Source organism: Panthera pardus, unplaced genomic scaffold (assembly GCF_024362965.1).
Source record: "Panthera pardus isolate Hobbes unplaced genomic scaffold, ASM2436296v1 HiC_scaffold_25, whole genome shotgun sequence".
In the NCBI taxonomy this organism is placed as follows: Eukaryota; Metazoa; Chordata; class Mammalia; order Carnivora; family Felidae; genus Panthera; species Panthera pardus.
The window spans coordinates 41,841,548-41,854,678 of NW_026526821.1; the positions used below are offsets into that span (position 1 = coordinate 41,841,548).

Below are 13,131 nucleotides of genomic sequence, written 5' to 3' on the forward strand. Positions count from 1 at the left end.
AAAGTACGCTTTCAAACCATAAAATGCATGGGTAGAATTTTAAATCTTACTCCAAGCACCTCAATTTCCTTCCACTAATGGAGATTATGTGGCTAATCCTATTGCATGCTAAATTTCCATCCATAATTGATAACTATTAGATACTTAATCATTTCAGGCTTCGTGGATGAAATCTTACACACAGAGCCCATAATGAATGCAAAGGCCAAGGTGAGGGTAATGTAAAGGAGACTGGCTAACTCATTCAAAGCTTTACCTAGCACTTATTTACTCAAATCAATACAACGAGTGCGATAATTGTCTCATTAAGATCTAGAAATAGATGTCATTACTCAAAGAAAATTATCCATAAATCTCAGAAAAACCCAACCTGATTCCCTTGAGCAAGCAGCGTTTTCAGTCTGGCTATTTCAGCACGCAGCTCACGGATGAGTTTGACGTTGGCGTCCTCATTAATAGTAGGCTTGTTGATGATGTTTTTGGCTCTATTTGCATAGCGAAGAGTACTTAGGGTTTCTCCATAATTGACATCAGCAGGTGAAATGGCTGTGAAGAATGAATTCAAAAAATAATTTATCCAGCACTCCGTGTTTCATTTAACACAAAGTTGGTTTGTAATTTAAAAGTCAGATTAACCCCGGGTCATTGGATAGACTAAATATTCATTGCCATGGTAATGAATATTAAAAATTATCTAAGATTTATAGGAAAGGTGCTCACTATACCAAATTAAATGTCATTTTGCTCCTCTTAAGTCTAGAATCAGCTAGCTATCTAACCAACTCTAAAATGAGATACGAGACTTTCCACCGTGCTTTAAGTAAGGAGTTTTCTCTGTTGAAAATATAGGAAGAAGATTTTAAGACTATTTGTACTTCTCAATACTACATAGAAATTAAAATACTTTTAAAAGTTCCGGCAAAGTCTACCACCTGCAAAAATCCATGGTATTATTACTTTTCAAAAGAGTCAGTAGATGAGTGAATTCTTCTCCTCTAAAGCTTTGGTTAACCACTCCCCTGAACCCCCACCACAGCCTTTAGGGTTCAGGTAACTAGATAGTTGTATCTGGGGTACATACCCTAGGTTAGATCCCTTTTCTCTACCATAATGCATGGCCTGGGGAATGGGGGAGACACAGAGACAAGAAGGGAAGAGGAGAAAAGGCAAAAGAAAGTGGGGTTAAAAGTTTTTGAGTTCTTCCAAGCAACTGTCTCCCCTTTGTACATCTTTTTCTGTTACACACTTCTTCCAGTGAGTGAAAATGCAGGAGCATTTGCACAACACATGGCAAGTTTATCTAACTAGGAAACAGGAAAGAGAGTTAATAATATGATAGTGTAGACAGGGATCACAGCGATTTTCTTCAAGATAGAAAAACTATTATCTTTTTTAAGATTTAAAAAAAAGGCACTATTTCCTAACGAGATGCTTTAAACTTACACATCTACAGTTAGTTCACATAAAACACTATATGCTGGGGACAAGAACTTGAAATTCTTACTGGCGATCATGATGGTTTTAGAGTTCCCGCCAAGGCTATCTTTCAACAGCCAAGTCAAAACAGAATCTCTGTAAGGCACGAAAACTTGTTTCTTCTTCACAAGAGGGTTTGCCGCGTCCTGAGATAAATCGGCTGCACGAAGGAAGAAGAAAAAGAAGAAGAAGAAAAAAAAAAAAAAAGAGTAAAGTTTTTTCTCTAATTTGGCTTCAGAAAACCTTGAGGCTATCCTCTCAGACTATAACACAAACATTATACATAATTGCTTTGTGCTAATACAGTACCACGAAGAGTAAGAGGGGCAGGGGACAAGCAGAAACCCACCTAAGGCAGAAATGACATTTCCCAGAGTCACGAGGGATTTGTTAATATTCCCCCCTTCCTTCAGTCTGACCCCAGTGGCACCGGTGGCATCCGCTCGCTCACTTCCAGCAAGATCGACTAGGTGGATCTTACTCACGGTTTCACACGGCATTTCAGAATCAAATTTTGCCTGTAGCAAAATATAAAAGCAAAATTGAAGAGGTGTAAAGAGCCCTGATGTTGTCTGTGATACAAATTCTAATTATTTTCCACTTCTCACTGTGATCTCTCGGGGTAGGGTTTGGGGTTTTTTTGTTTTTTGTTTTTAATTTTGTTGTTTCGTTGGCCTTCTTACTGGTTATAGAAACTTCCAAATGAAACTGAATACACCAGAAGTCTACCATATGTAATTCTTAAACTTTCTGAAGATATCTGTTCCATTACTCAAATCACTCGGTCATTCTCAACAAAGGCTTACTAAGTCTGACTGTAGTAGAACAGGACACAAGTCACTGTGGGCACTCAACAAAGAAAGTAGAAGTAAATAAATAAGTAGTTTTGTTCTCATCTAGAGTCTTCAGCATTCCAAGCACAATGGCTCTCCAAAATACGATAAATGTAGACAGTTATTAAAAGACCATTTGACCATTATTCAATGTCAAAACTTGTTTCACAAATTATAAAACACTGAAAACCTTAAATAGTGTATTCCTTGCTTCTGAATTCTACCAAAATCTTACCTTCCCAACGACTTTTAACCTACATTTAACAGTCTGAGCCAAAATGCCAAAAAGAAATTACCATATTTTGATAGAAATGTAAGCCTCTTAGAAACCAGAGGTGGCCATATCCTAACTCACATTAACCAGAAAGAAGGAGAAAATCCAAAAAACTACAGTAAATCATAAGCAAAGATGTAACAAAAGGTAAAGATGTGGAGCATTTATTAGGAGTTGTTCTGACTGATTTTTGAGAATTTTTTTTATTTTCTTGGTTCTGGGATTCCCCTCCTGAATAAAATACTATTTTTTGTATCTGATATGTTCAATGGCTAACATAGGCCAGGACATCCCCAAACTCCTAACACACGCTTAAGTCCCGAGAGGACCCTACGTGTTTGCATTCATCTGTTCTACTGGCCTAGGTCTTAAACTATTTACCTTCAGTAATTCCACACACAGTCACAACACACCTCGCCTCATAATCAGAATAGTTCTTACACTGGTACCTAAAAACGTTGGTTGCCTTTTAATATCATTCAAATAATCATAATCAACATTGTGGGGCGAGTGCCATGGAGCGATAATGTACCACAATGAGTTACTCACCTTGGCCTCCAGCTGGTCTGACTTGCAATCCATTATCTCCCACAGAGCTCACAACACTGAAAACTTTTGCTTAATTATGCAAAAAGCAAGTTTTTTCTGTCTAGAACAGGGCTGAGGCCTGCTAACTATTTCTTGAGGGTACACATCTGGACATTTCAAATGACGGTGCCTGTAACCACGGAGAAACTGCACACAACACATGTTCGTCTCTAATTAACAAGGAGATGACAGGCCTTCACCTTTGCCTGCTGCTGCTCCTGGTTCAACAATGATCAGTCCTCAGCTGGTGCTAATCACCAAGTAAAGACCTCGAGGATGGAGCCAGCCGGCCCCCCAGCTGTCCTCACCTGAGTGAACTTGATGGTGAAGATGGCATGAGACCTGCTACTGACGTCGTTCATCCCAGTCGCTGCTGTGGTTCGGTTGATATTTCCTGCATCCATGAGTTCTTCCACATCACCGTAATTCTGTACTAAATGTTTGGATAAATCTGGGAAACAAGCAGAGGGCGGGGGGGGCTGAAGAAATCTCCCTAATATATGATAAACAGAATAAGAAATTTACCCCTAGGAAATAACACACAACTGTACAAATTTGCTGACTTGTTTAAAGATCTTGCTTGTTCCTACAGTGTGGCAGTTTATAACACAGACTCGGGGATCAAGTCCTACTCTGCTGCTTACCAGTGGACTTACATGGTTATGCACAAGTCACTTAACCTCGCTGAGCCCCAGTCACCTCTGATAACGTGTACCTATCACATAGGGTATTTATGATAAACGTTAGCTATTATCATCGACCTCATGAGCATTAGTTATAGCAAGGGAAACGTAAACACTAGCTTCGTGCAAAACCTGAGAGCATTTTTTTTAATCCTTTAAAAAACGTGTCATTCATTTTGTGGGAACATTCATATGTTTCGAAAATCAAAAGCTATGAAAGATATACTGTGTAAAGGGTTTCCCACCACCCATCCTAAACCCACTTCTCACTTCCCTGTGTCAGACAACCCAATGTAATTAGTTCCTCCATACTCTTCTAAAAATAACCCATAGATATGCAGGCAATTACATACATGGGTGTGTGTGTGTGTGTGTGTGTGTGTGTGTGTGTGTGTGTAATTCCATTTGTATCCTGCTTTTTTCTATGTAATAATATACTGAAGAATATTCTGTATCAGTTAAGGTGATTCTTCACTCATTTGTATGACTGCAAAGTGTTCAACTGTATGCATGCACCATAACCAATTTTAACAGTCTCCTGTTGAAACTATAGATGTTGTTTACATTCTATTCGCAATTACAAGTCACGCCGACACAAATAATCTTGTACATAGGTCTTTTCAGATATGTGTGAATATTTCTGCACAAAAAAAATTCTTAAGAGGCAGAAGTTCTGGATCAAAGCACATTTGAAATTTTGGTGGATATTGCAAACACCGTCCTCCATAGAAGGCAATTTACACCCAGCAGCAGCAATGGATGAGACTGTCTATCGCCCAACACTGTCTTAGGCTTACTTACATCTGCCAGGGATAGGTAAGAAATGGTATCTTGAAGACTTTTTTATTTTGCTTTTCTCTGATTATGAGTGAGGCTAAGCATTCTTTCCTTCATTTAAAAATCATCCATATTCCCATTTCTGTGAAGTCTATTCACATCTTTTGTTCATTTGTCTACTTGGTTGTTGAGTCTGTTGTTATTGGGTTATGGAATCTCTTTATTATTGTCCTTTGTCTGGAACTTGGATGGAAAAGATTTTTCCTACTTTTCAAGTTGTCTTTTTACCTTGCTGACTGCATTTCTGCCAAATTTTTATTCTGTTCTGTTTGTTTGTTTTTTACCATTTCAAATTTAACACTTATTTTATGGTTTCTAGGTTTTAAGTAAATTTTTAAAAGACTTCCTTTCTGCAAATTTCTGAAAGAAAAAATTAACCCACAGTTTCTTGTAGCCATTTTATTGGCTATTGAAAGTAGTCACTTTCAATATTAAAATATTTTTTCCATTTGCCATTTATCCTGGTACAAAAGCTGAGTTCTGATGCCAATTTACTTTTTTTTCCTCCCAGACAGCTTAACCACCAATATTTGTCCAATGTTTGAACATCAGATTTATTAGAAACTAAATCCCCATAAGTATCTACATCATATTCTGGATGTTTTCCTCTGTCTGATTATTCTGTCTCCTCATAAGCCAGCTTTATAATATGTTTTAACATCTGATAAGACAATTAAAGGGAAGCATGAAGGCACAGTTAGCCTAAAAGCTATTAACAATAATAGCTATTCTACGCTCCACAAAACAAATACATAGTTATGCACCTTACTTTGGGCATAAAAGGCAAAATTTTCATTGGAAATTTAATAAAATGCAGATGGGGCCTGTTAATACACCTGATGTCACCAGGTGAAAAAGACAACCAAAACAGGAACACCTTTAAGCCCATGACCAGTTCTCAGCCTTGCCTCCAACGAGACGCAAATGCAGGACAACAGCCACAGGAAAGCACGTCGGTGATTCCTACAGGCCAGCCACAACTCAACGCCTATGCCAGGAAGTTGAGAGGAGCCAGCCTATTCATAAATAATTAGCAGGGGCCAGCCCTTCCCCCACCATTACTTGTGACGTTCCTCACAAGTGTCTGTGACGCAGCTAGTGTGTCACAACACAAATGCCAAGGACCGCAGCACAGGAAACTCTGTCAACGCTCTTCTCTCAAGGTGAGAGGTCTTATAATCTCCATACAGTCATAAGCCACCATTAAGGTCAGTAAAAATATACCGCTAAGACACAATGCCCCTTAAAGAAGCAGCCTATAGGGTTGGTTATCTTGCCTGAGAACAGGAAAACAAGTTTCCAGAGAGTTCTTATTCTGGAAGCCAGAGGAAATCTATTGGCAAGCCCACAAAATCAGTGAATGCTCAATGAAGTATAAATTCTTACTAGTGATAGCTGTAGTGATGGCACATGTCATCTTTGCTATAATAAAATGCCAAAGATAAATCTTTTGCATATCGCCATTATCTCACATTTCCCCCTGAAACCACTGTTCTTACGGAAATTCCCAAGAAGAACAGAGCTGTGAGATACTTGCTCTTACCCTCCACATAAGGTCCTTCTTTTGGATGCTCTCGGACTCTTAAATTGAAGGTTTTGGATGACTTCCGCCTAAGTAGATCTCGCACACGTTCATTATAAATTTCTAAGTAGCTAAAAATTTTAAATAGGATTGAATTCAGTGAAATAATTTCAGACAGTAATAACAACAAAACAACAACAATAACAGCTGCAACATACCTTTATAGACAGTAACCATATCTATCAGGTACCATGCTTAGCACTTTAAGTGGATTACTTCATTTAATCCCTACAACAGTCCACAAGTAGGTACTGCTATTATCCCCATTTTACAGGTTACATAGTGGAGGTGTAGAGTGTTTTAAACAACCATTCAAGGCTACACAGCCACTGAGAGGTTGGGCCAGCCAGAAAGACCTCTGATCGCCGTGTCTGTCCTCAAACCCAATGATGAGACTGGTTCCCCACAAAGGTTTTATTTCAAGGAGGAAAAAGACTCCTCATCCATCCAGATTTATTTTAAGATTAGGTATACAGTGATCCTACCAACACAAAGAATAACACAAACCTTATTTAGCTAAAAGAACAAGGCAAGTGAATGGGATACACACTTCTAAGTTGAAAGCTCGCTCTTTCAGATAAACATCCTTAAGTTAGAGTTTCTGACCTAGAGGGATTTTTTTTTTTTTTTTTTTTTTTTGCCAGCCTCCCAAATCCTAATCCAAATTGCACCCAAGAAAGTCACTGAAAACAGACGTGTTTTAAGCTTTACTTCCAGCTCCGATAGTACAGGAGGGGAAAAGGCAGCCTCTCCCTTCAGGAATCCGCAGGCCTTATCTTTTATCTACTTCTCGAGCCTAGAGAGAAGCTACAACCAAGCTCACATATTCAGTTACTCAGGCCACGGGCCCTACCTGACTTCAGTTCGAAAAGATGCTTCATCCCATCTGGTGGTTTCATTTATTTGACTGAAGAGCCCTTCACAAATCCGAGGTATTAAGCCAGAATCGCCCTGCAGTAAAAGAGGAATGTCACAGCTGTCACTTGAAATAAAAGCAACTGATGGCTGAATCTGCAATTTGCCAGAGTGGATTCAGACTCAAGGGGCCTGCATGTCAACCCCAGGCCTACCACTGCAGGCCCCTGACTCACCATCTACCCCCTCGGGACTGCTTCCCATCCTCTGAAATGAAAGGATGAAGCTTTCTAGCTTCTACATGCTGGGTCTAGGGTAACGTACAGCTATCAGCTGTTAATCAGTTGAATCCTGGCTTGAAAACAGATCTATTCCTTAACTTTTAAACAAGATGGTCTACAGCTGTAGAATAAATGTGGAAAAGCTCATAAGGTCAAATGACCAAAGAAGGTGAAATATATGCTGGGCAGAAAAGAAAAATACCTATGAAATCTTCGTAAGCACTCAAAGTAGCTGATAAGTCTTAAAATTTAGGTGACAGGACCACATTAAAACATGTAGTGTATCCCTCCTTTGATGCACTAATCCCTACACTGGCCTTCCTAGACAGATTTTAATAACATCATATTACTTACACAATGCGGGCATCTTCAGGAATATTCATGTTTCAGCCAGCATTAACAAGCGACAAACCTCAGAATGATGCTAAAGATGAGGCCAAGTATTCTCGCCAGGAAACCAAAACTTCAGAGCTTCAGTGTTTCCCTCCAAAGACCCTCTCTACCTTCACCCAACATTCCCCCAACCCCAGCAAAAAAATAAAAGAATTAGTGGGGCGCCTGCATGGCTCAGTCAGTTGATCATCCGACTTCAGCTCAGGTCATGATCTCACGGTTTGTGGGTTCGTGAGTTCGAGCCCCACATCAGGCTCTGTGCTGACTGCTCAGAGCCTGAGGCCTGCTTCGGATTCTGTATCTCCCTCTCTCTCTGCCCCTCCCCTGCCCATGCTCTGTCTCTCTCTCTCTCAAAAATAAATAAACATTAAAAAGAAAAATTAAAAAAAAAAAGAAAAGAATTATCTTTACAGCTTTAAGAGATTTTTTTCCCTTATACCATTAAGTTGGTACCAATTCTTATCAAGGAAAACTGGGCTTTTCACCATATTTTTTGTTCGTCCTTTAAAAAACAAAATAAAAAGGAAGACCCAAACAGTACTCAACCGAAAGGTCAGAGTAAAACAGGTGTAATTTAGGAGTACTTTATGAATGTTTAACTTAGGCAAAATAGCTACTAACAAATCAACATGTAAATTTCATTTTTTTTACAGAAGGTTTTTTCTTTTCTTTTTCTTTTTTTTTTTTTTTTTTTTTTTTTTTTTTTTTGTAAAGGCACAGTGGGAAACTCAGAAGGGAGAAGTAATGATAAAAGGAAATGTGAAACTCCTGACCCTAACTGTTTACTCTCCTATTTATTCTTCCGTTCTGTTCAGCATTGAGGATTCACAAGACAGCATCCATCTACTTCCGTAAAGGAAAAGGCTGAATTTAAGAAGCCAGGTCACAGGCACTCAAATACTTTCATCTGGAAAGACCCACCCTCCTTTAGGAATGCACTGCCACTACCTTCCATGAGCCACCAAACTTGCAGCACTAAAGACACCACGTGTCTGCCAGCAGGAAGCCCTGTGACCCCCTGCTCGCACCTCCACATCTAGAACTGGCCACAGGTCTGACAGGCAGTGAAGAGAGTTTTTACTGGGACATAAGTAGAACACACAAACACTACCTAGATCTGGAGAAAACACAGAATGAGATAAAGTTCCTGCAATAATGTATAGCTTTTACTTTTCCATATTTTGGGGTAAGTATAACTTTAATGTCTGTTAGTTTATACAGCATAACTACTAAACTCTACATACTCCGTAATTACATAGACTCCATACAAACTACATAATTCTCTTTTGATGTATATGCTGGAGTTATGTAGTACCTTCCCACCAGAGAGTTAGATTTTCTTTTTTTTTTTTACATTTTTCTTGGGGAAAATATGTTTTGAATAATTTTAAAAAGAACAGAGTTCAGTAATTTTATTCAAACTGTTGTGTTGGCAGAAAAGAAGAATAAATTACTTGTGGGCCCAGCACACTTTTTTGATAAGATTATAAAGCCTTTAAAAACGGAAAATGAACTGAGACTTGCATCCATTATTCATGCTTATAAACTTAAAACTATTTCTAATTTAAAATCTCTCAAAGGAAATTTAGTCCAACTTATTACTGAGTTTTATCTTATTGCTAAAGAATGATCAGAACATGAAAAGCAAGTTAGTACAGACCAAGTAGATAAAAGAGATAATTCTATCAGTCCAAAGAGAGATAATAAGAAATTTTCTTCCCACAGTGTAAAACAACGTACAGAATTTCCCATCATAGTGTATGACTTTCCCGATCCAGTTTGCCCATATGCAAAGACACAAGCATTATAACCTTCAAATGCAGACTTCACGACATCTGTGCCGAGGGTGTTGAAAACCTGAAAGCAGGAAAAAAAAACACAAAAGACACAATTACCATAGATTTTAGTAAGAACCCCTTTAATGTTGACAAATATTCTTGAATGCTACTTTCGTCTTGCAAGTATTACACCACATAAATAAAATCATCGCACAACTATTAACAACAGAGTATGTATGTACCTCAGTTTTTAATCAAAAGGAAACTTTTTAAGGAAGAAAAAAGCAACCCCATCCTTTTTCCTACTTAACAAAAAATTCCTGAATGTAAACAAGGCAAAATGACAGTCATGTCTAAGAAGCAAAGATGCTTTTAAAGCATGATGATTTACCATTTCAGAATTAAATAAACTTACAAAGTTATGCATTCTATCAGAGCTTCCAGAAGCTAAATATTCAAAACCTAAAAATCACTGCAGCCAGAAGTTATTGCCCAAAGCATGCCAAATCAATACTGTCATTTGAAGAGTCCGGCCATTCATCAAAATAAGTCTCAGAAGGTTGAGTGATGGGTGGGTGTGAATGAGGCTGGGAAGGCCGGGCTCCCCTGAGTTAGAGTCCAGATGCTTTCTCCTATTTGAATATTGGCCTCGGATGGAGAAGGCAGGGACAGGAACTGTGTGGGGTCTGGGGTTGTGCCTACACTGGCCTGAGACCGTGTCTGATGCACCACTCAGCTACAGTGGGACACTCTGGGAAATGAAACAGGATGAAGGACAAATACTTCGCCCAGACAACTGATGTCAGTGAGGCCAATCGACATGTGTGGCCATCCTGAGTACACCCAGTTGGGAAGGGGACCAACCAAAGCTGTCCAAACCCCACAAACCTTCACGTTGCCCCTTTCCCCTGTCAGAGAGGAAGCATGATCGGGTTCTTAGAGCCAGGAAAAAGTGAGGCACTGTTTTGTGGAGTCACCACAGTCCAAGGTGGGAGCCTCATTAACCCCTCAGGCATGTTTAGTCCGTGTGAGTGACGCTGAATCAGCTGAACTTGAGACCCATCATCTCCCCTTCAGGGTTCTAAGCCCTGCAGCCAGAACACCCTTCCTTAGACAAGGCTGATAAACACTAGGCCCCTCAACCTCAGCTCCACATAAACTATCCCTGCTACTAACACAGCTTATCATCCAAGGACAAAATATAAACACAGTCAACTGGACTTTAGCTTTCTTCAGGTACCATCTTGCCACCATCTTGCTTGGACTTTTTTTCCTCAGTTTCTCGGTCAAAGATTTCCAAACTATCATTTCAATCGAGTCACTTCCAAAATGACCAGTCTCATTCATACTGTTAATTTGTATCCATTTCAGCTCTAAGAGTGGATACTTTCTAGTCCTATTCTCAAATTCTGATGACTTATTCAACTCTCAATGGTAATAGCAGGTCACAAGGAGTTCACATATTGGTCCTCATAAAATGCTACAGGGTGAGTAAGCATCACTTAGATCCATTTCTCAGGGGGAGAAGTGAGATGAGTGAACATACACAGTGAGTGGCAGAGATGGGATTTGCACCTGGGTATTTCTGACCCCAAAGCCTGTGCTAAACCCTTCAGTGTCCTCCTCCCACACCCTCAACATCAAGCATGAGGCCCCAGTCCTCCCTGAAAGGACCTCCTCCCACAAACCATGAAGAGGCAGAAGCCAGGAATCCCAGGGAGGCTCAGGGCTCCAGACTACCTGTCTAAAATCAGTTTTCACCATGGTATATGGAACATGAGGAAAAACTCTAAATATTTCTTCAATTCTCTTTGATTAAGCAAAAAATAAAAATCATACGTCATTTTTACCCTATCATGGGGTGCCACTGGATAGGAAGTACAGCCTTCCATAAAGTTCTCAAAGAATAAAAAAAGGATCTTCTGTAATACCTTTGTCTGAGGCTAAAACAAACTCATTGAAAATATATTTAAACCAAACCCCAACGTTTTCAAAATAAAATTCTTTCCCAGGATTAAAAATCCCACCCACCAGGCTGCCTATGTGGCTCAGTCGGTTAAGTATCAGATTTTGGCTACGTCATGATCTCACATTTGGTGAGTTCAAACCTTGCATAGGGCTCTCTGAGGTCAGCGTGGAGCCTGCTTTGGATCTTCTGTCTCCCTCCCTCTCTGCCCCTCCCCTGCTCACACTCTCCTGCACTCTCTCTGTCTCAGAAATAAACATTAAAAAGAAATGTTTATAAAAAAATCCCACACACCATTTTACTATTACCTATTTCTCCACAAAGCCAACTCAGCTAGATTTCTCCAACAGATCTGGGGGCCTGGAACAGGAGGAGGAGGGTCCTGGTGCTGGTGAACATGACTGCAAAACAGGCCTAGAATATGCAGGTCTGGATGCACCGAGACCCAGGCTGGACTCAGTCTCAGCTTCAAGTAACCCACCCAAAGTTGTCCCAGGACCCAGAGAAGCAGCGGGACACTGTCCACATCTTTGGGGTTCTTGGCAAGGAAAACAGGCTACCCCAGTGCAGCTCCCAGGAAGGACCTGTTTAGCATCAATATCAAACCAAAGTGGAGAGGGAGTGGCTGCATTGTGAGACCGAGCTCTCCTCTCCTCGACTGGCACTGGCGACCGACATCAAAACCCGGCTGAGATCCTCACCTGGCCAGGTGACCCAAATAGCTGCATATCTGAGCACAGATTTTCAAGTGGATTTCCAGAGCGATCCAAGGCATCCCAGGGCCTCAACTGAGGGGAACTGCCCACAAGAGGGCACTGTTAAAACAAAAGACTCACCCATTCAGCTTGTCAACTGGGAGATCTTAGGTTTCAAGTTTCTCCAGGGTTGATTCAAGGAGATCAAAGCCTCCCTTTGGAGTTTTGAAGAACCATTAAGAAAATCAGACCTTATTTAATGGTCTTTAATTTATGTGAATACAGACTTAAATTGTCCAGTGATTTTTTTTTTCCAAATCTAAAATTAATTTGTAAGGAAGAAATATTACTGGTCATCTTACTTGCTATTTAACAGTAAGGGAAACTTAGGTTGAACTCTAGTAATAGGCATGATGTATTTCCTCAAGATGCCCCTCTATCCAGATGAGAAGGATAAAAAGGAGGAGGAAGAGAAGACCAACATCATGCTAAGCTTGCATCTTCCCCTGTTTATGCAGGGGTACAACCTGACAGCTCAAATCCTGGGCCAGAGATGACAGCATGAAAACTTTAATCAGTAATCAAAATTGAAGCTATTTTTAACATTAGGGGTGAGGGAAGATTACCCTTCTCTTTAATAGAGTTTTAAAAAATAGGTATTTTCCTGTATCAATGCTGATTTTATTAACATGTGCTTCTGCTAGAAAGTAGTACTGTATTTACTAATACATCACCACGCTTTTTTAGTTTTGTAATTTAGTGGAACAATCTCAGGTTATTTATATAGTCGAAAAACGCAAAACACCTGAGAAGAGACGCTACCCATCACTCGAAGCATGGAAATTATCCCTATCAGAAGCTTTGCACAAACTAAAACTATTCTTAAACTC

At 39.8% G+C, this 13,131-nt stretch overlaps 1 protein-coding gene across 11 annotated transcripts in view; it reads right to left on the minus strand.

The window, feature by feature from the left end:
* Nucleotides 1-13,131, minus strand: part of KIF16B (kinesin family member 16B) — a 288,842-nt gene that overhangs the window by 230,989 nt on the left and 44,722 nt on the right. For all 11 annotated transcript variants that reach the window (XR_002083782.2, XR_002083783.2, XR_008417797.1 and 8 more), the window contains 7 exons: nucleotides 9,543-9,659; nucleotides 7,127-7,224; nucleotides 6,235-6,344; nucleotides 3,480-3,622; nucleotides 1,826-1,994; nucleotides 1,505-1,636; nucleotides 371-546 (listed from right to left, as the gene is read on the minus strand). Coding sequence is in view for 5 of the 11 variants with exons in the window: in XM_053890449.1 (XP_053746424.1) it covers nucleotides 371-546; nucleotides 1,505-1,636; nucleotides 1,826-1,994; nucleotides 3,480-3,622; nucleotides 6,235-6,344; nucleotides 7,127-7,224; nucleotides 9,543-9,659 (945 nt within the window). In the remaining 6 variants the exon portion in view is untranslated. The remainder of the gene's footprint in view (nucleotides 1-370; nucleotides 547-1,504; nucleotides 1,637-1,825; nucleotides 1,995-3,479; nucleotides 3,623-6,234; nucleotides 6,345-7,126; nucleotides 7,225-9,542; nucleotides 9,660-13,131) is intronic.